The sequence below is a fragment of the Podarcis vaucheri genome, assembly GCF_965113315.1.
Source record: "Podarcis vaucheri genome assembly, chromosome: 13".
In the NCBI taxonomy this organism is placed as follows: domain Eukaryota; kingdom Metazoa; phylum Chordata; class Lepidosauria; order Squamata; family Lacertidae; genus Podarcis; species Podarcis vaucheri.
The window spans coordinates 4,513,119-4,535,403 of record NC_138751.1 but is presented as its reverse complement, the minus strand read 5'-3'; the positions used below and the strand labels follow the sequence as shown (position 1 = coordinate 4,535,403).

General features: G+C 47.8%; 1 protein-coding gene across 1 annotated transcript; it reads left to right on the top strand.

Moving 5' to 3' along the window:
* The first annotated feature begins 647 nt into the window (after positions 1 to 647).
* ATP1B2 (ATPase Na+/K+ transporting subunit beta 2) lies at positions 648 to 21,750 on the top strand. Its single transcript, XM_082197870.1, has 7 exons — positions 648 to 962; positions 9,703 to 9,831; positions 11,845 to 11,949; positions 14,086 to 14,288; positions 15,374 to 15,430; positions 18,329 to 18,427; positions 19,665 to 21,750. Exons 1-7 carry the CDS (start codon positions 851 to 853, stop codon positions 19,827 to 19,829), a joined length of 870 nt encoding a protein of 289 aa, XP_082053996.1. The 5' UTR covers positions 648 to 850; the 3' UTR covers positions 19,830 to 21,750.
* Positions 21,751 to 22,285: the final 535 nt, after the last annotated feature.

Below are 22,285 nucleotides of genomic sequence, written 5' to 3'. Positions count from 1 at the left end.
ACAAAGTAGATAAAGAATAGAGACATTTGTTATGAGTTTTAAATGTAACAGGAAAATAAGAAATGTATACTAAGAGATTAGATGGGAAAATTTTCAGATAGGACTGAAGGAAGTCAGAAAAAATTGAATAAGATGTAAGAATATGTTTAATCACTGTTGAAAATGGTATGTTTAAAAAAACCCTAATATTTTTAAAATAATGTATATAATAAGACAAGGAGACGGCAAAGTGGAAATGAGTTTGCCAACAGCAGTTCCGAAGGGTGGCAGGTAATGCCATGCCCATGCGAAGGCAATAAACTCCGTGCAATGCAAAGGCAGCAAATTCCACGCAATGCAAATTAAAAAAAAGCGCATTTTCCCACCCACCCCTCTCTAACTGGGGGTTGACCCAAACCCTAGCAGACCTGAGAAACTTGATGGGGGCAACTCCTCTCCCCCTCCTCCCCCTCCCCAAACACCCTCCCCTCTCCAAATGGGTCTCAGCCCAACATCTCTTTCAAGAAAACCGCCCAGCCCCGATGGGAAAATCCTGAATGGGGAAAAGGGGGCGGGGGCGTCGTGCGTGCATATGCATGAGCAGGGGGCGGGGCGAGGGCAGGAGGGGGCGGGGCGAGGGCAATAAATAGGAGCCCTCCCTCTCCTCCAGCCTCTTTCCCTTTGCACCAGAGGAGGAGGCGCTCAGAGCATCCTTGCAAAGAGCTCAGTTTTTGCGCCTGCATCTCTCTCTCTCTCCTGCTTCCTTCTCCCTGGGCATCCTTGTTTTGGGGGGAGACCTCTGAAGACCCAGCCCCCTATTTGCTCCCCTCCCCTTTGCAGGATCTGACCCCCCCCCCACTTTGAAGCCACCATGGCCGTCGAGAAGGAGAAGAAGACCTGCGGGCAAGTGATGACGGAGTGGAAGGAATTTATCTGGAACCCGCGCACGCATCAGTTTATGGGGCGCACCGGGAGCAGCTGGGGTGAGCCTGTTTTGTCTGGGATTTTTTTTTGGGGGGGCGCACGCAGGCAGGGACTGTGGGGGGGGCAGATCCTGCATCTTGAGGCTGCCCACCCGCTCCGCAGCTGCCTCCTTCCCCAGGGCAGGATTTAATGACAAGATAGTTCAAGGACTCCTAGCCAAGGGAGATTATTTAAAGGGGGAGATTAGTGGAGATGGGGGGGGGGAGACAGAGAACAGGGCCACGAAAGGGATTATTTTAGGGAGGGGGGGACCTGTGAGAGCCTGAAAATCGGGGTCCCCCTCCTTGGAAAGGAGATTCTGAATATTCTCATGTCTTCCCCTTATTTTATTTCTTTAATAATATAATAAAAGGGGGCATCGCCCATGAGATTTTCTAACCTTGGTTTTTGAAAGAGGGGGGGGGTGCTTTGGGGAGGGTTATGTAAGGGGGAGTTTTGTGATGGGGCGGTCTTTCTGGAGGGGGGGAAATGGGAAATTTCTCTAACAGATCTCAGAGTGCTTTGGTGGGGGTCTAGAAAAAAAAAGGAGGGGGTTGTGATGGGTGATGCGATCCTGGAAGGGGGGGCATGCAGATATGGCGGACTGCTGGGGTGCCCCCCCCCAAAGGGAAACTGCAGACCTTGAGTAAGATAGGAAATGCAAGGGGGAAATAGGGTTTCGTGTGGATTTTGTTTGGGGAGGGTGGTTAAAATGGAAAGGGCCCTTATGGGAAATTTCAGTAGGGGGTTATTAGGCGTCTATGTTAAAAAAATAAAATAAAAATCTATATATGTTATCGATTAGTGTTTAGGGTGGAAGAAAAGCAGGGAGACTGGAATTCAAACCGGGCCCCACTTCTAAAATAATTCTCAATTTTTGAATTTGAAGGAGCGTGGGTGGGTGAGATGATTTAAGTCCTTGAATAGCAGCCAAGGCCGTACCCCAAAAATGAAAGGGGAAAAAAAACCACATTGGGTTATTTACACCCTGGGCAAAGCACCCCCCCAAAAAAAAACCCATCGCCACCCAGGCCATGAAGTGAAATTTTTGAAGATGGATAAAACTGGATTTCCCCTGGGAGTCTGTTCTGCATTTGTGGGGTAGAATGGAAAAGGGAGAGGATCTCGCCTTTGCAATGTTCTAGAAGGCAGGTTGATAAACAAGGGAGGGGGGGTGTATCTGGTTCTTTGGTCAAAGATTGGCCTCAACCCCCCCAAAAAAAAACACACACACAAACATAACCTACAAAATGGAGAGATACGAGACTATTAGACATGCACGGGTCATGAATGTGGGTGCAGAAGAGAATTAATTTTGGAGATTTTGCTGCAGTCTTTGCGAATTGGGAGGGGGGAAAGCACCCCTTGGAGAAAGCAGATTTGGGGGGGATGTGTGTGTGTATATTTGACAGAGCTAAAAGACCCCAATTTGAAAAGAGATCAGAGCGTGGAGGCTGCCCAGGAAACAAAATCATTATATGCTTTGAAGAAAAAAATTTGGGGGAGCATTTGCTGTGTTTGGGGTGGGGGGGAGAAGTGGGGTACCTAGGGAGTCACTGCATCCCTGAAGATTGGGGGGGCGATCATTTGCTGAGGATGAGAGGCAATATTAAATGTGTGGGAAATGTGGCAGTAATGACAGAGTGGAATAGGCCTGAAAAAGATATATATTTTTGTGGGGGGGGCCTTATAGTCCCAGCGATCAGGTCCTGTCTAGGGTCTGTGTCCCCCCAAAAAGGGCAGAGATTGTATGGGGCTTTCTGTTTCCTGGTTCTCTTGTTTTTTTGGGGGGTTGACAGTGGGCTCTCTCCTCCCCCACCCCCCAATTTTTAATATCGATTGATGCAGGGAAGAAGGGTGTTGTAGGCAACAGCAGAGGCCAGAGCAGCAGGAAAAGTAGGTCATTATTTTCCTTCTGTGGAGTTGGCTTGCGAGGCCCCCTCTCTCCCCCCCCCCACCGCCTGCCCAGTCTGTCAACAAGCTCGCCCCCCCCCCAGTCTCCTGGCACCAGAGAGGAGGGGGCTTCGCCATAGCCTCTGTCGCTTTGTCCTGCTTTGAAAAATAATCAGGCTTGCAAAACGTTGATTAAAATGCCCCCCCTGTCAAAATGCTGGTTTGCTGGCAAACCTTTCCTTGCTTCCCATCCTCTCTGTGTTGCACCCCCCCTCCATAAAAACTAGATGCGTACCTAGATCTGCTTTGAGCAATGAACCCTCCCTTCCAATGGTGATCCCCTTGATCTGCGAGACAGTTGATTTATAGATCTCTCTATCTCCCTGCCCCCCCCCCGCAAGCTGACATTATGAGATTCCTTCTTCAAACCACCCTTCTAAATGTGGCCTGGCCTTTCTAGATCTCCCAGTGCAGATTCTTGAATTCTCCCCTTTCCAGACTTTCTACCCCCCCCCAAGTCTGTATACCTCTTGATTCCCCCCCCCAAAAAAAAATTTTACCCACCTTGCTGGCATCCCCAAGTCGCCTTTTGGGGGGGTAGGGTGGGGATTTCAACAATATGTAGATGGCTGGGAAACTAGCTGGTGGTTCAAACTGGGAATGGGGAACCTGAATCATTTCTGGAGGATGAGAGGGAAGAAAATTTGGTGTTGTGGGGGGGGGGTTGGAGAAGGACTTGCCTCCCCCCTTCGACAGAAGGTCCAACCTTTGGGTCTGTCGCATTGCAACTCCTGAGGAACCTGGCAAGCTCTCCTTCTCCCTTGGAAACCTTGTTTGCCTGTGGGAAAATTCCTTTCCCCAAAGCTTGCAACCTCTCTGTCAGGCTCTGGCCCCCTCCTTGCAGTCCCCCCCTCCCCACAAATCTGCCCCCCTCCCTCCCTGCTTTTGTCAAATCCCACAAGTCTCCCACTCTTCTAAACTCCAATCTCTTGCGGTTTTCCTTGCCAGAAAATTGCAGCATCTGGTTCAACAGCAGCCTTTTTCCTGCTCTGTTTTATTTTGGGGGGGAGGTCGTCCCCTTTGATTGCGAACCAAAGCTGCGTTGATAATCTGGTTCCCCCTTTCCCCCCCTCCACCCCCCATCAAACGGTGGTCTTTCCCTTTGAGTGCAATTTACGACTCTCTGCTTCTGTGCGCTCTGGAGACCCGAAGCGGTTTTGGGGGAACAAGACCACCCCCCTCCCATGATCCTGGCTTGTATTTCACTGCAGAAAGCTGATGGCACCTCACCCCCGCTGCAGTAGCTAATCCTGATCCTGCGTGCGGGGGAAGCAAGGAAACCAGGCCAAGATCTGACAGCACTTTTTTTGTGGAGGGGGGGTGGGTTTCCATCTTGGCTCGGCTCGGGGTTCAGTTGCCTTTGGCGCTGCGGAGCGAAGACGTTGGCAAGCGGTGTGGCGAAGAGAGAGTTGGCGCAGCCTTTCGCCCTGTCTAATACAGTTGGCGGAGGAGACATCGCTGCCTCGATTTCTCCATGGGGCAAAAGGCGGTCTTAAGGGGGGGGGGGCGCGCACCATTCCAAAGTACTTCTTTGGAAAAAAGCATTTTAGCAGGTGGTGAAAGGATGCCAGCTTCACTTGCGGGGTTTATTTTAGGGGGGAGAAGCAGTTATCTCCGTAATAAGGTGAGGGTTCAGGAATCTCATCGGTCACAGATATGCCCCCCATGCCATGTCTGGGGGGGGGGGAAACGGTACCCACTGGTGCCAGGAAGTGGAGGAAACAGCAGCCAGGAAGATGCAGGCAGTCAATATTGGGGACCCCAAAAATTGGGGTTCTCTTTAGGCAAAAGAGCAGGGATGGGTGAGCCTGAAAGAGTTATGGGGTCTTCTCTAGGGTGGAAATGAGGCCTGATATTTCAGCATTGGGTGAAGGAGAGAAAGACCCACACAACAAGCAATGGGTACTCAGGGTTTTAATCTGAGATGTCTAGTTGTGGGAGTTTTTTGGGGTGAAAGGGACTCGGGGGGGGGGAGAACGGTAGGAGGCGTGATCTTGAAGGGCTGGACGTTTCTGGAACGAGAAGAAGGGCAGAGGGGCTGGATTTGGCCAAGCATGGGGAGGCCGGGAGGGGAGACAGGGCAAGGCAGGTGCTTAAATATAGCAAAGAGAGAGAGAACGTGAAGGAAGGGGGTAAAAGGGGGCAGCTTTTACATTGGGGGGGGGGCTGCCTGGAAAAAAACCTGGATAATTTAAAGGGGCTGTTTAGAGGGCGGGGGAAGAGACTGTGGATTCTTCGAGGGAGTAAGAAACCCATCATTTTTTAAATTTTGTGATCTCATTTCTGCTTGTGGGAATATAAAATATTTTTAATTTTTTTTGAGGGGGTGGGAGTTTTTTGGGCGGCAGGCAAAGCCAAACACCAAAAGGAGGAGCAGACCCGTTTCTCACAAAAACTGCCAGGAATGGGGCTTCCATGTTCTGCCTTATATCCTGGGTTCAACAAAGGTTATAAATGCATTAAAAAAAAAAAAGTAAAAGGCTGGGGATCTGGGGGTTGTGTGTGTGTTTTTTGGGGACGGGGGGACTGCCCCCTTGCTCCCCCTCTGTGGATGCCCATATTTCTTTTGTTATAAATGCCTGTGTGTTTTGGAGAGAGAGCAGGAACTCCAGACACAGCAAACAGGATTATCTCTTGTCTGTCAGCTCAGCTTTGGCCTTGCAAGGCCCAGAGGTTCTGGGGTTAATGTCTTGCAAGCTGCAGGTTTTCCAGCTTTGCTGTCTCTCTCTGTGTGTCATTGGAGAGGGTGCTTCAGAAATGCACTTTATTACTTATTTATTGCACAGGCATCCCAACTCTCCTTCCCCCCCCTTCCTCCGGAGAGCTCATCGATTTCCCCCTATCCTCATTCAATTCCACAACAGCCCTGCCAGGTAAGCTGGGCCCAGAACGACAGTGACTGGCCCAAGGTGGCTGAGTGGGGAGCGGATTTGAACCCTGCTCTTGTGTAGTCCGACTTTCTAACCACTACACCGCACTACTTGGTGCCTATGGAGGTGATGGGATATCCAATTCCAAGCTTGGCTCTTGAGTAACTTTAAGCATTGGCTAACGCCCTGGATGTGAGCTTTGCTCTGTCTTGTCTCTCTGTGTTGAAAAAAAACGCCGCAGGATTTGTGCGAGGGTGACCCCTAGACCCCGCTGCCAGGAGTTGCTTATTTTAACACTCAGCTGGGGGGCAGGTTGTGCTGGGGGGCAGCTGGATAAGAATTTGCCCTGAGATTTGTTGAGTTTGTTTCTTTGAATTGCCTGGCGAATTGCAAACATACAGGGATGTATTTTAAACAAAGCATTGGGCAGCTCTGATATTATCCTAACTGTCTCCATATTTTCGTACACAAGTTTGAGGCTCCTGCACACAAACACACAATGTTTCTGTCCCTCCTAGCCTCTGTTTACTTTCTGACTTGTGCCGAATGGTGTCTCTTGATGGTTCCTTCTGATAGCCTACTTATTCCAGCTGCGTGGCCTACATTGAATGAAGGTGTTGCAACCAGGATCTGGGATTCCTGTGGGTTAGATTCTCTCGCCGGGTGGAGTGTCTAGCTAGTCACTTCCTCTTGGCCTCAGTTCCCCAATCTGCGAAATGGCAACAGCGACCCACTTCAGTAAATTACACAGTAAACGGAGAGCTCCACTGACCTTTGGAGTCATCTTTGGGATCAATGCAACTGCTTATTTCCACAAAGGGGCCTGCGCTGGGCTTGCAACGTCTTAGGAGACCTAGGTGTAAACTTGGAGTAAATCCCGTGCGAGTCTAGAGAACAGCTTGGATCCCACCTGGCTTTATATGTCAGGTCGAAGGCTTCACTTTGCAAGCCCACAGCCTGAACTCTGGGCTTTTTTTTCCTTTGCTGACTGTTTTGGGAGACTCCTTGTCTTAAATAATGAGATAAGGAACAGTTGGAAGTTAATAATAATAAAAAAACCCCTGATCATTGGCTCCAGGGGGATTAAAAAACAACAACAACCCGGTTACTTTAATGTTCCACCATGTTGTCAGCAGTATTTTTGCCTTCTGAGTCTTCGCAGCTAAGATTTATGCTACAAATTAGCAGAGTGGCTGTAAAGTTGACCACCTTTTGCACTTTTCAGGGGCTTCCAACTGATTATGAATATTTCCCCTCTTCCACCATGCATTTGCCTAATCTCCTTTTGAAGCCCCCCCCCAAGTTGTTGGCCATCTTGTGGCATTGAGTTCCATAGTTCAGCTACGCACTGTGAGATTAAGGGCCCTGCCCATTGCGAACTCCTTGTGCCTCCTCGAATTTGAGTGGTTCTCCCCCCGCAACTCCTGCCACCCCACACTTTCTCCTCCCTAAAGTGGAAGAATCCCGAAGATTTGAAAAACTGAATAGCTGGGAATCTGTGGATTTAGGGAGGTGAAAGTGCAGGGAAGCAGGAGGGAGAATGAGGGTGAATTAAAGGAAACACAGATGGGTTCATAATCCACATTAAGCAGAAAGGTGCCACTGAGGGAGAGCAACTGGGGCCGTAGTACAAGCTTCCTCAACCTCAGCCCTCCAGATGTTTTGAGACTACAATGCCCATCATCCCTGACCACTGGTCCTGCTAGCTAGGGATCATGGGAGTTGTAGGCCAGAAACATCTGGTGGGCTGAGTTTGAAGTTAGGTTTGCCTAGCAGTAGAGGAGAGGAAGGGGATGATATTAGGGGCAGGTCTGCTTTGGCCGGCGCTGGGACTTTTCAACGAAAAATATACAGTATTTACTTGAATCTGGGATTTAGAGGTTGGGGCCTGGGAAGCCAATGCAATTCTGGGCCTCATCAATAGGAGTATAGCATCTAGATCAAGGGAAGTAATAGTGCCACTGTATTCTGCTCTGGTCAGACCTCACCTGGAGTACTGTGTCCAGTTCTGGGCACCACAGTTCAAGAAGGACACTGACCAACTGGAACGTGTCCAGAGGAGGGCAACCAAAATGGTCCAAGGCCTGGAAACGATGCCTTATGAGGAACGGCTAAGGGAGCTGGGCATGTTTAGCCTGGAGAAGAGGAGGTTAAGGGGTGATATGATAGCCATGTTCAAATATATAAAAGGATGTCACATAGAGGAGGGAGAAAGGTTGTTTTCTGCTGCTCCGGAGAAGCGGACACGGAGCAATGGATCCAAACTACAAGAAAGAAGATTCCACCTAAACATTAGGAAGAACTTCCTGACAGTAAGAGCTGTTTGACAGTGGAATTTGCTGCCAAGGAGTGTGGTGGAGTCTCCTCCTTTGGAGGTCTTTAAGCAGAGGCTTGACAACCATATGTCAGGAGTGCTCTGATGGTGTTTCCTGCTTGGCAGGGGGTTGGACTCGATGGCCCTTGTGGTCTCTTCCAACTCTAGGATTCTATGATTCTAAGCGTTCAAAACATGCCTGGCGCATTTTGCCATCGGCCACTTGCGACCAAATTAAAATCTTCATTTTTGGACTTTCAGGCAGGGAGGTTATCTCCTAGCCGGATTGGGAGATTATCGTAGAATTGGGATCCCTGAGGGTCATCTAGCCAAATCCCCTTCCATGAAGGAGTCTTTCGTCTAACATGGGGCTCGAATCCACAACCCTGAGATTAAGAATCTCTTGCTGATGCTGGGACCTTTTGCAGACGCTGTACCCCTGGCCCTTTAACATGCAACACGCTAAAGGAGTGTTAAAACATGCTAAAGGTGTATCAAAGATTTGGGGGGTTTGGGGTTCAGTCCAAGCCCCCCTTTTTAATTCCCTGGCCCTGAAGCTTGCCTGCCATGGATAGCCCAGCTGCCCTCTTCCTGAACCTCGTGGGATATCTAGCGACTGTGCTGGGGGGGGGGTCATCTCGGGTTTCCTTCGCTTCGTCAATCATCTAATTAAATTGGCACGACGCCCTAGCGAGGCAGGAAGGTGCTGCAGAGGAAAATTTCGGGATGGACGAAAGACGTTACGGTTTCGTAGGCGTTTCAAAGGCAGGGCAGACATAAGGCGGTAGCAATTTGCAGGCTCTTTTTCTGGAGCGGCCTTTGTCAAACTGGCGCTTTTTTTTTTTTAAAGATATTTATTAAGGATTTTAAAAATTCAATTCACCAAACACATATAAAACCATCACCCAAATACAACAAACGAAGAAAAACAGAAAAAAGCAAAACGGAGGAGGATTTGAAATATTTCACTTGAAGTTGATTTTTCTGTTTTATTTTATTAAATGTTACCAAAAATTGAATAGAAAAAAAGAAAGAAACAATACATAACCATGCATAAAAACATTTTATCTACACGGTTTTCCAGAATGCAAACTAGAAAAGAAAGACAAAAGATAAAAGAAAGAAACAAGAAAAAAAAATAGTCAGCTTCATATGAAGTTGCTTTAATCTGGATTGTGTTATGTGACATTTGTGTGTGTTTTTGGGTGACATTTTTGTGAGATTTGTTCTTTAAAATATAAAGCAGTATAGAAATGAAATATAATAATAAAATAATAATAATAAATAAAAATATTCCTTGAGATAACTCGCTGTGGCAACCGAAACCTAGCTTTAAGATTTGCGAATAGCTTATATACCTGAGTTTCTAACACTGGTCATAGTCCAAAATGGCAGTTTTGGGTGGAGTCCCAATAGCCCTGGAGGCGCAAGGTTGGCAAAGGCTGTTCTACAATATTCATTTGCAGGCCTGTCTAAGAACAGCATCCCCTCTGGCAGGGGGGAGCATGAGGTGGGGGCTAATAAGAAAACAGAATGGGGGTCAATTCTAATGGCTACAGTTTTTGGACCTCACTGCCTGACTCTTTCCTCAATTTAATCTATTTTTTCCCCTGCCCCTTCCAGCTCTGATCCTACTGTTCTATCTCGTCTTCTACGGCTTCCTCACGGCCCTCTTCACCCTCACGATGTGGGTTATGCTACAGACGGTGGACCAGTTCAACCCCAAATACCAGGACCGCCTCTCCATCCCAGGTGAGGCCTTGGATTCTAACCTTGCGTGCAGATCACGCGCAAGGTCCCCGCAGGCAGAAAGCAGGTGCAACAAGGAGGGGGGGGTTCTCCTTGAGGTGTTAGCTTTCTGCTTGAAGGGTGGTTTCCCATAGCTGTCAACTTACAGATTTGAAAATAAGGGACCAGCAGCCAAAATAAGGGATCAACAATTACTTTGATAAAATACATATTTTGTTGCGTGCAAATGGCTTTAGATACCTATTAGGTCCATAAATTACCATAGAGCATACAGTGGTGCCCCGCAAGACGAATGCCTCGCAAGACAGAAAACTCGCTAGACGAAAGAGTTTTCCGTTTTGGCGGTGCTTCGCAAAACGAATCTCCTATGGGCTTGCTTCGCAAGACAAAAATGTCTTGCGAGTTCCTGCGGGGGTTTTTTCCTCCCCCCCTTTTGCTAAGCCGCTAAGCCGCTTATCCGATAAGCCAATAATAGCGCTAATCCGCTAATCTGTCAATGGGCTTGCTTCGCAAGACGAAAAAACCGCTAGACGAAGAGACTCACAGAACAGATTCTTTTCATCTTGCAAGGCACCACTGTATATTCAACACAAAAAAACAGCAACAATTTGTTGTTGACAAAGGACAGCTGGACATAGAAAGGGCCCCATTACCTTCAGTAGCTTATTTAAGGGACATCATCAATAAGGGACAGCAGCAGAACGTGGCGCTGGGATAAGGGACTGTCCCGCCAAATAAGGGACGCTTGACAGCTATGTGGTTTTCACATAAGTGGTGCTGTGTGGAGAGGGGCATGGTTAAATGGTTTTGCATGAGGCACTGGTGTCTAAAGAAGTGCCTTCGAAGAATCGTAGAGTTGGAAGGGACCCCTGCGGTCATCTAGTCCAACCCCCTAAATTACAGGAATCTCATCTTAAGCACCCTTGGCAGATGGCCAGCCAGCTTGCACTAGGAACTGCCCAGATGTGCAGAATCTGGCTAGGGTCGTTCATTGAACTCTGTACATGCTCAGAAACGTGGGTGTTCTCAGGGGAAATGTCCCCCTGCCGCCCCACGGTAGCACCAAAATAGAAAAGAAGGCTAACACTTTGGACTTAAAAGCTGGTTTCGAAAGTCGCTCCCTCTTGCATGGAGCCCTGGGAGGGGAGGTTGAAGCTGTTAAACGGGCTATTCTTGGCACACTCACAAACTACAACCCCCAGGATCCTTTGGGGCAAGCCCTGGCCATGTACAGGAATGCGTAAACCCAGTGTGGATATGCCCAGCTGCTTGCTAAACTGGCTCAAATTAGGAGCTCCCCATTGGTCTTTGACACAGATGAGGGGCTTGCTGGGGCCATCTAATAATAATAATAATAATAATAATAATAATAATAATAATAATAAAATTTTATTTATACCCCACCCTTCCCAGTTCAGAAAACTAGGCTCAGGGCGGCTAACAACAAATTTAAAACACTTAATTGATGCAACAAAAACAGCATAAAACACAGTATAAAACATGAATAACAATAAATTCAGAATTCAAAAATCAATTTAGGGGGAGAAATCCATCCAATAAACATTAGATGATCACCAGGGCTAGCTGGCTAAGTTAGTCCTATTTGGCCAGCGAAGAGACCAGGGGAGATTTAGCTGTGGGATCCCAGAGTGGGTAATCTTCATAAAAAGGGGAGGGGGAGGGAAGGAAGGGGAATAAAAGATCAGGCTAAGTTCAAGTTGAAAGCCAGGTGGAATAGCTCTGTCTCACAGGCCCTGCGGAAGGAGGTTAAATCCTGCAGGGCCCTGGTCTCATGGGATAGAGCATTCCACCAGGTTGGAGCCATCACTGAGAAGGCCCTGGCCCTGGTGGAGGATAATTTGACTTCCTTAGGGAAGACCTCTAAACTGATTATTCACGGACCTTAAGGTCCTCTGTGGGGCAGACCAGGCACGTTTCTGGTCCTCAGGGAGGAGTGTGGGCAGGCGGAGCTCTGAAACTCAAGCGTTTCTCTTTTTCTCCCTCCCTGCCTCGCAGGTGTGATGATTCGCCCCAAGACGGACGCGCTGGACATCACTTACAACATGAGCCAGACTGAATCCTGGGAGGAATACGTGAGGATGCTAAATAAGTTTTTGGAGGGTAAGTAAAATGGGGGAAGGAGGAACACCTTTCTCCTCCCCTCCCCAGCCTTTCTGCCTAATGATGCTAATTAACCACTTAATTAGGGAAGGAACGGCTGCACGCCCCCTTTTCCCAAGCTTCTGCAATGTTCCCTTTCTCGTCGCCGGATGTTGTTGGACTACAACTTCCATCATCCAGGGTACTGGGAGGAATGGATGATGGCAGTTGTAGTCCAACAGCACCTGGGGACCCAAGTTTCAGAGGGGCTGGGGCAAGCGTGCGCATCTGAGGCCCCCTAGAGGTGGCAGGTGTGAAAAACGAGCTGGGCGCGTTAACTAGCGGAACTTCTTGCTGGGTGAAACTCCACGATGCCCTTTAAGCCAGGTTGCATAGATCTATATAATCACCTGCCTTCGGTTTCCTCCAAGGGGCTTTCCACTCTCTTATAAAATCATACGTAATTTAAAATATACCGGAATTCTTTGCGGATTGTTAATTGGAGACGGGGGTGTCTGCCTGACGCTATGTGGGGAGGAGGCGGCAGAGCAGAGAGTGGATTTGCAAAGATCTGAGCAGTGCAGGAAACTAGACTCCCAAGATGGTGTCCATCTAGGCCAGTGCTGTCTACACTGACTGCCAGCAGCTTTCCAGCTTTCAGACGAGAAACGAAACCATAAAATAGCTGCATAGAACAAGTGCATTCGCAAGGAGCTTAAAACAGCAAAGTCCCAAGTAAAAGGCTATCTTATTATCAAGTCCAGTTCCAGATTTGCCAGGCATGTCTTGGAAATGACTGTTCCTCTGTTTATCTAATAAAAGAATGCCAAATCTTATTAAAAGGTGTCTGGAGGATGCAGCCCTTGTCGAAATCTCAAATTGTGTGTCATTTTCTCCATTAGATCTGTATGCCAGAGCAATGCAAGGATATTACTAACCTCTGGAGGGTCATTATCAGGATTATAGCTGCATAATTTAGACGTGTGTGTGTGTGCTCTCCTTTTTGAAAAGGGTCTCGCTATAAAAACGCAGTGTGCTTTTTGGAGCTGGCGCTGCAAGCATTATTTAGCCCTTTTTGATCTGTGCTTCAGTAGACACCTGGACTGTCGATTCCCACTTGTTAGTGGATGGAGAACGGCTTCAAAGACACGGTTTCTGCACCACAAATAGCCCCCACCAAACCTCATTAAGATTGAACCTGGCCTATTTGATCTGTCCCATCATGGTTTTTAAATTTTGTTTTATTCCGCATACGTGTGGTGCACCTGTGGTCCTTCCAGATGATGTTTTGCGGCCAGACTTTATTCGCTTTCCCCCATTTTTTACATGGGGAGATGTGGAGGCAGCTGGCCCTGTCTTGGACGTGTTTTTAAAAGAGAGTTTGGGGAAATATTAAATAAATACAATAACAACAATGGCCTACCTTTGCGCTGATAAAATGGAAATTCTGGGAACTGTAGGTTACCCCAATAGAACTACATTTCCCAGCACCATCGGCAAACTACAGTTCCCAAGACTGGGGGGCTGTGGGCATATGAGCTTTAAAAGAAGCTTGGGCCTGCCACTCAACTCTTGCCCTAACCTCACAGGGTTGTTGTAAAGCATAAAACAGGGCTCCTTAGAGGAAAAGTGAGATAAAATGTAAAAATAAACAAAACGGGTTTTTTTTAAGTACCTGTTGCGCCAGAATTGTCTGTTGTGGAGTCACAAAAGGGTCTTTCCCTTTGGAATATATGAAAAAGGATATAATGCAAAGCTGTGCCATAAAACCATGGCTATATAAACAGCATAATGAGAACGATTGGAAGTTTTAAGCATAAGTTTTTATTTGGCGGATATGCTTTGGTATAAATTTTTGGATTTTTCCTTTTATCTCCCCCCCCCCTTTTCTTTTTCCTTGATTTTTCTTTCTGTATTTCTCTCTTTTATATTTACCTTCGTTGTAAATGATCATCTGTATTTGAAACTAATAAAGATTTACCATGGGGGGGGGAATAATCAAAAGGGTCTTTCCCTACCCTGGAGCTCCCTGGGAACTGGGTCAAGGAGATGCTCTGTCGCTGAGCTACGTTTTCCTCCTGCTGCGTCGCCGGGGGTTGGACTAGATGACCCCCGGGGTTCCCTTTCAAACTCTTAAGGTTCCTCCTTCTCTTCTAGCTTATGACAACGCCAAGCAGGTGGCCAGCAACCGGGACTGCATCCCGGGGCAGTACAATGAGCAGGTGGACAATGGGGTGTTGAATTACCCAAAGACGGCGTGCCAGTTCAACCGCACCATGCTGGGCGACTGCTCGGGCCTCAACGACACCACTTACGGGTACCGGGACGGGCGCCCCTGTATCCTCGTCAAGATGAACCGGGTAGGCTAAGAAGCCCTGACTCCTCTCTTGTCAGTTGAGGGTCTGTTCAGTCTGCAGAAGGGAATAATAACAGTTTATAATAATTTATTGGGACGTGGGTGGCGCTGTGGGTTAAACCACAGAGCCTAGGACTTGCCGATCAGAAGGTCGGCGGTTTGAATCCCCGCGATGCACTGAGCTCCCGCTGCTCGGTCCCTGCTCCTGCCCACCTAGCAGTTCAAAAGCACGTCAAAGTGCAAGTAGATAAATAGGTACCGCTCCAGCGAGAAGGTAAACTGTGTTTCCGTGCACTGCTCTGGTTTGCCAGAAGCAGCTTAGTCATGCTGGCCACATGACCCGGAAGCTGTACGCCGGCTCCCTCGGCCAATAAAGTGAGATGAGCGCTGCAACCCCAGAGTCGGTCACGACTGGACCTAATGGTCAGGGGTCCCTTTACCTTTACCTTATAATAATTTATTACCTATACCCCGCCGATCTGGTCAGGCCTCCCCAGCCACTCTGGGCAGCTCCCTGCAGAAGATTAAAAACACAATAAAAGATAGAGTTTTTCATTATTTCCTCCTGCTCCCCGCGGGCAGGCCTGAACCGATGGATCCAAACGGCAAGAAACTAAATATTTGGGAGACAGTGGAACGGACTCCCTCGGAAGGGGGGCAGCCCAGGCAAGATTTAAGAATTGCGAGCCCTCCATCCCCACATCCGAGGATTAGGAGGATAGGTCGCAGGAGGACAGAAAAACCTCAGGCTGCCTAACCTTTCCTTCTGTGGAGATGGGAGGAGTTCTGTTCCCGATTCTGTTGAATTGCAGCCTTCGCCAACCCGGTGGTTTCGAACTATAACTCCCATGGGAGTTGTAGCGCGGACCCACCGGACGGCACCAAGTCGGTGAAGGCTGGTGTTTTGAAAGCAGAATCGTCAGCCTTTCCCAGAGTGGGGCCAATTCCACCCCGTCTTTTTGCAGATGGTGGTGTCGTTTCCCCCCCTGCCCAGCTCAGTTAATTTTTTGTGGGGTAGGGAGGGCAGAGTGAGAGCCACTTATCCTGAGTCCTGAACCCTTTTCTCCCCCCCATCTTGTCTCTCGGCAGGTCATCAAGTTCTACGCGGGAGACGGCAAGCCCATCAACGTCTCTTGCCTGTCAAAGGTAAAAGCCTCTGATCTGCCACTGCTCTGCTGGTTTTTGTCTCTCTCTCCTCCTTCTCTTCTTCCTTGATTTTTTCTTTCTTGTTCTTTTTCATTCCATTTCATTAACGCTCCACTTTCCCCTCTCCTCCTCCTCCTCTTTGTTTCTTTCCAAAAAAAATATTATTATTCTGTGCATTCAGAGACCCCGGTCTAAGCATGAGGTAAGGTCTTGCCAAAGCATTAGAAGATGAATCTAGAACCATGTAGGGAGATGTCCTTTAGTGGATCCTAGAACCCCGACAGCTTTTGCTCCCTGCTCTTCCTGCAATGCTTCGGGATATAGGGGAGAGAACCCATATAGGGGGCTGATCGCCTCTGGCCCGCAAAAGTAGCCTTGCCCTTTGGAAGAACCCAGCAGTCCGCATTCCCGGCTAGATTCCCACTCGCCTCCTCTTGCCCAAAACACTTTTGTGCTTGGAAGAAGTCGCTCCAAACCTTCCTGTCCCGCAATACCTTGTTGGAAGTTTCAGGCTGGGTAAAAGGAAGAACTTCTTTATGCAAAGCAGAGTTAACCTGTGGAACTCCCTGCCACTGGAGGCGCAGGGATGGCTGCAAAATTGGATGGCTTTCAAAGAGGATCAGGCAGATTCCTGGAGGAGGAGAGGGCTATGGGTGGCTCCCAGCCAAGGTGGCGATGTTCTCCCATCACAATCGGAGGCAGGGTTGCTTCTGAATACCAGTTGCTGGAAAATGTGGAGGATCTTGCGTTCGAATCCTGATTCCAGGCATCCCCTAATGGGCATCTAGGTGGCCACTGTGAGAACAGGATAATGGACTAGATGGGCCACAGGCCTGTTCCTGCAATTTTGTCTTCTATCCCCCAACTCGAACCTCTTCGTTGCAATGTGAATATCCCACAAAAGTATTAATATCAAAAGGGGAGACATTCTCCCCTGGCAGTAGCTATGAATATTGTAGAATTCTGTTGGGGGGTGCCCCCTTTTTTATATTTAGCAGGGGTAAATCCATATTGGCTGGGATATTTTTTGGAAATTTCTCCCAAGGACACTTCACAGCCTCCTGTGAAAGAATAATACTAAAAATATATATATATGTAATCATAATAATTTCTTGTACCCTGCCCGTGCGACTGGGTTCCCCCAGCCACTCTAGTTTGTTAGGGCTGGGGGGTTATTTAAAAATGTTGATTTGTTAGCCTCTAAATTCATTGAGCATTGCTATATAGGGGTCACAAAATCACATGTAAACATTTCTCCAGGTCGGTTCCATCATTTGGTATCCCGATAGACGTCTGGATAGCTAGCCTACCAAGGGATGGCTCAAAAAAACCAACCAAGCGATATTTAACAGCTTTGATGATGCATTTAAATACTGCTTGTCATGAAGTTAAGAACATGGAGAACTGCCTTGTTAAGTTCTTGAGCATGAGTCCATCTGGTTCAGTGCTGGCAGTGCCCCCCCCCCCGAGATTTCAGAAAAGGGCCTTTCCCCCAGCTTTACCTTCAGATCCTGTCGGAAATCGAATTCGGGACTTTTTGTATGCAAAGTAGATGCTCTCCCACTCAGCCCCTTTACTTCCTTTACCTCTTGCCTCCTGCAGTAGTTTTTCCCTTTGTGAGTAATCGAGGCAGCGCATACCCTTCTGAAAAACCAGTTCAAACTCTTGCGCCAAGGGATGTTGAAATTTGCCGCGCCTTCATGTTAAGCAATGTCAAATGATTTCCTTGTTTTTGCAATACGAGGAAGAGGCGGAGAGGTAGTCCGGGTTCCTTTTCCCTGTCAAATCATGACTCAGCCCCAAGCGCCCAGCTTCTGAGATTTGTCACCAGATTTGCATTCAGGTTCATCTTCACAGCCTCTTGTTGAATTTATGAAAGCTGGAGCTTCCAGATGTCTTGGGTTTGAGTGTACAATTCAGATTTCCGGATGGTGCTAGATTACAGTGTTTTTTCTAAAACACCCCCCCCCCCGTTTTGCTGCTTTTTCAAAAAGAGAAAAAATTTACACCAACAATATCATTTGATTTCCCTCTTACTCCCCTCCCCGCTTCCCTAACAATACTTGAAGTTGTCCCGTCATCGTAAGGTAATATAGTGGTACCTCCGGTTGAGAACGGGATCCGTTCCAGAGGCCCGTTCACAACATGAAAAGAGCGCAACCTGAAGCGCCGTATCTACACAGGTGCGCGGCGTGATTTGGTGCTCGTGCGCATGCGCGATTTAGCGCTTGTGCACATGCGCGAGCGGCGAAACCCAGAAGTAACCCTTTCCGGTACTTCCGGGTCGCCGCGGGACGTAACCTGAAAGAACGTAACATGAGGTATGACTGTACAGAGATAGTGTAAGAAAAGGATCACAGTCGTGTAAAATACAGTCTTGATAGCCCTTGGTTTTCTTTGTTCCTCTTACGTTTTTTGTAAAAATGGCTGTCTCCCTCCTCTGTTCATTTAGCCTTTCCTTTGTTCACTTTATTTTCTTCTTTGTCTCTCCACGCGTTCACTCTGTCTTCTTCTTCTACGTTTCTGTCTTCAGAAGAAAAAAAACCCTAAGGAAGATCTCATAGTAAGGACAACGCTGGATGTGGTTTGGGAAAAGTGGGGGCAGGGGGTGGCGGCCTCGGAGGCTGTGTCTTAGTGGGAGGGGAGATTTTTGATAATTGAATGCACATAGCGGATGGCAGAAGAGTTGAATGAGGCAGCGAGCGAGGACCGGGAGTGGGGGGCAGAATGACCACTGGCGTAGCCAGCCAATAGGAAAGGGAGATATCACAGTTAGTGAAAGTGAGTTTGGAATAGTGAGCATTAAGGTGAATGGGGGTGGCATGTTGCTAGCTGCATGTCAGGGAGGGGGGGGAGGGATAGAATATATTTTGACACCCGTCTTTTCTCCTCCCACAGAAAGAGGAGGATGCCCAGAAACTGGGGGAGATAGCAATGTTCCCTCCCAATGGAAACATTGACCTAATGTACTTTCCTTACTACGGCAAAAAAATCCATGTAAGTATTGCACGACTCTGGGGTTGTGGCGTTCATCGCGCTTTACTGGCCGAGGGAGCTGGCGTTTGTCCGCAGACAGTTTTTCCAGGTCATGTGGCCAGCAGGACTAAGCCGCTTCTGATGAAACCAGAGCAGTGCACGGAAACGCTGTTTACCTTCCCGCTGAAGCGGTACCTATTTATCTACTTGCACTGGTGTGCTTTCGAACTGCTAGGTTGGCAGGAGCAGGGACCGAGCAACAGGAGCTCACCCCGTCGAGGGATTCGAACTGCCAACCTTCCAATTGGCAAGCCCTAGGCTCTGTGGTTTAGATCACAGCGCCACCCGCGTCCCGCCATCTTTGGCTAAAGGGATGTACAAAGATTGGGTGGGAGGACAAAGGTGTGTCGCAGGCTTGGACTAAACATTTATTGTTCCAAAGTAGAAAGTGGAAAAGCATTAAATCCCAAAATAGGAGGAAGTTCTCCAAGTATTCGGTCATCATATTCAACGATCCCCTTGCAATATTATATTTCAGAGGGACTGTCGCATATCACATTATTTATTTCTATAGTCCTACGTACCATTTTGACCCGATCGCTCCCGCTCACGTTGATGCAGGATGTGTGATTTCCGTTGTATATTTTGCCGTTCCTGTGGCTCATAAACCGCTTTGTAGATAGTGGTACAGAAAGGCTGTGCACAGATTAAAAATGAAATGAGAGCAAAGTTAAAGTGCTAAAGCATGGGTAGGCAAACTATCTGGCCCAATCGCCTTCTCAATCTGGCCCATGCACGGTCCGGGAATCAGCGTGTTTTTACATGAATAAAATGTGTCCTTTTATTTGAAATGCATCCCTGGGTTATTTGTGGGGCATAGGAATTCTTTCATATATTTTTTTCCCAAAATATAGTCTGGCCCCCACAAGGTCTGAGGGACAGTGGACCGGCCCCCTGCTGAAAAAGTTTGCTGACCAGTCTCTCCAGTATTTAGCAGCTAGGCAAGAAATAAAAATCGAGATGAATTCAGTTTTTTTAAAAAATCAGTTTGTGGTTTAGCAAGCTAGGATTTGGAAGCCGCTCGCGAGTCGGACCTCTTAACTTTTGCAAGGACATTTCGGGCTGCCGCTTTAATCCGAGCGCAAAAGCTGCGTTAGTGATTTCGGAGGACGAGCGAGAGATTTGGGGGATGCGAGAAGAGATCCGTGGGTTGGTTCCCCGGCTGATTTTTGCCCCTCGGTCTCCCCCAATTCTGCAGGTAAACTACACGCAGCCCGTCGTGGCCGTCAAATTCCTCAACCTCACGTTCAACTACGACCACCACATCGAGTGCAGGGTCAACGCCGCCAACGTCAACACGAACGACGAGCGGGACAAGTTTGCCGGCCGCGTGGCTTTCAAGATCCGGGTCAACAAAGAATGATAGTGTCCCCCCAAATAAATCCTCGGTCCGTCCTCCCCTCCGCCCCATCCCCTTGCACCCCAGCACCCTAAAAAAGAAAAGAAAGCTAACTTTTTTCTTCCATGCTCAGAAGAGGGTGGCGCATTGATGTTGAAGGAAGAGCAAGGCGGTTGTGGGGTGCAAGGGGGGCACCCCACTTCTGCACATCCTTAACCGTTGCTGTTAGACAATCCCCAAACCCCGAAATCGAAAGCTTTGCTTCTTCCACCTGCACCCCTTCATCTGGCCCGCATTTGCCCCCATTACCTCTCTCGAAATATTTGGGAATGCTGCTTTGGCTCGTTCTAACGACATTTTTCCTCCCCCTTCTCGCCCCACATATGTGGGGAGCTCAGAGGCTGTGATCCCCCCCCCCCAAGCCCAGGTCCCACGAATGTCCCCACCACCACCACCCCTTTCCCATCCCGGAGATATTTCCTAATATAATAATAAATGTATATAGATATTTTTTATATATATTAAAAATTAAGGTACTGCTGAGTCCTCCGTATTTTCATCCTTTTCCAGAGCTCTTTTCCTTCCTTCCTTCTCTCACCCCTCGCCATCTTTTCTACCAGTTTCACTCCTGCCACGAAACCCTTGTTATCAAAATGGCTACGGGGGGCTCCTTGGCCCTATGGGGGTTAGCGGTGGGCCATTTTGGTTCCTAATTTGGGGGGAATTGCTGCGGTTTGGGGCCTCCGACTGTTGACCGTTGGGAAGCCATTTTGTCTCGGCCGCTCCAGAAGCTTCCGGCTGCCGTGACTGCGCGGAAGAACGTCAAAATATGCGTTAAACACGGGTTTTTTTTGAGGGTGTGTGTTGTTCCACTCTCTCAATACACTTAAGGAAGGATTAAACCCAATTATTCCCTCAGAATCTTGGCCACCGAGCGAAATGGCTGCACTTTCTCTCAGTTCTGCATGATGGACAAAATGGCCGCCGCTCTGTTTTTGGATGGCAGCCATTTTGCTGCTGGCCGGTCCTCTCAGTAAATCAGTAAACCCTTCTTCCCGCTTTTAGAAAGCGCAGAATCTGTGGCAACCGTCCAAAACGGCTTCAGGGGTTGAAGCGTCCCCGTTCCCCCCCTTTAACTACTTTTGACTTCTGTGTGGCAATAGCTTGCCATCTCTCTCTTGACTTGCAAGCAGCTCTTTTTTAAAAAAAATGGCAGACAAAAGGCTTTTTTGGGGCATGGCGGCTGTTCTGAGGAAACGGCCGCGGCGGCTGTGAAAAACGAAGCTTGTCAGTCTTAATTGTCTCACCCCGCCATCCCTCTTTTATTCCCTCTCTCTCTTCTAAATAGGATCTACTCTGACCCTGTTCGTCCTTTAGTGTACAGTTGTTTTAATCTGTTATAATAGTGGCACACATTGCACTAAGATGATGATAGAAAAGAAATTTTAAAAAACGAAACGAAACCACTGGTTCTGCCATAGTTGAGGGGGAAATATTGACTGAACCCAATAATGCCTCTTTAGTCACTTTAATTAACCGATGGAGTTTTTTTTATTTTATTTTTGTTTTCTCTTAGATTCTCGCTTGCCTCATCTCTCACTTCCCGTTTAATAATTTGTCGGAAGAACAGAAGCGTTGTTTTAAAACGAAAGCGAACTTTTAATTTTTCGGCAATGGGTCTTCTTTTTTTTTTAAAAAAAAAGAAACCTCCCTTGCTTCTTGTTTTTTCAATAGTTATTAAATCTCACCCCTTTCACCTCTTTTAAGGCTTGCATCGAAGTCGATTGTTACGTGTATGAATGGAAGACATAACTTTAAAATTCTTTGGCTTTCTAACTCTTTTGTTTTTATCTTCGTTTTTATTTGCAGAATTATTTAATTGCCTGTATCAGATTTACTGTAAAGAATGAGAAATAAATAAATAAATAAAAACTTCAAAAACTTTGCTTGCGTTGGGGGTCGGAGTTTTTGACCGTGCATTTAGATAACGCTGAACGTTGCTTGCGATGATAGGATGTGGAAGTGTGGGAAGCATTTCCCCCCCCCCCTCCCTGGAGCGAAGGATAATTATCTTTTTTTCCCTCAGTTTTTGCTATTATTTTGCATTTACGGAGCTCACAAAGTGCACATATTCCTCCCTTCCTCTCCATTTAGCCTAACAACAGCCCTGCGAGGTCGCTTCGGCTGGGAGAAGTAGTGAGTTGGTTCCCCCAAGGTCATGGAATGAGTTCTATGGCCAAGTATGTTGCAGGATTCGAACTCAGGATCTCTCCAGGGTCCTAGCCTTGACACTCCAGCCGCCAAACATCACCTTGCCTCACCTTCCAAGTTGCCCATCCATAGCTGGCAGCAAACTCTGCAGGTTCAAAATGCATTAACCCCCCAATGAAGCAGAGATGCATTTTGCGCTTTTAATCAAAGCACAGCCTTTTCTTCCTAAATGTGCACCTGTCCTTAGAAATCAGCATATGCGCAGCTCC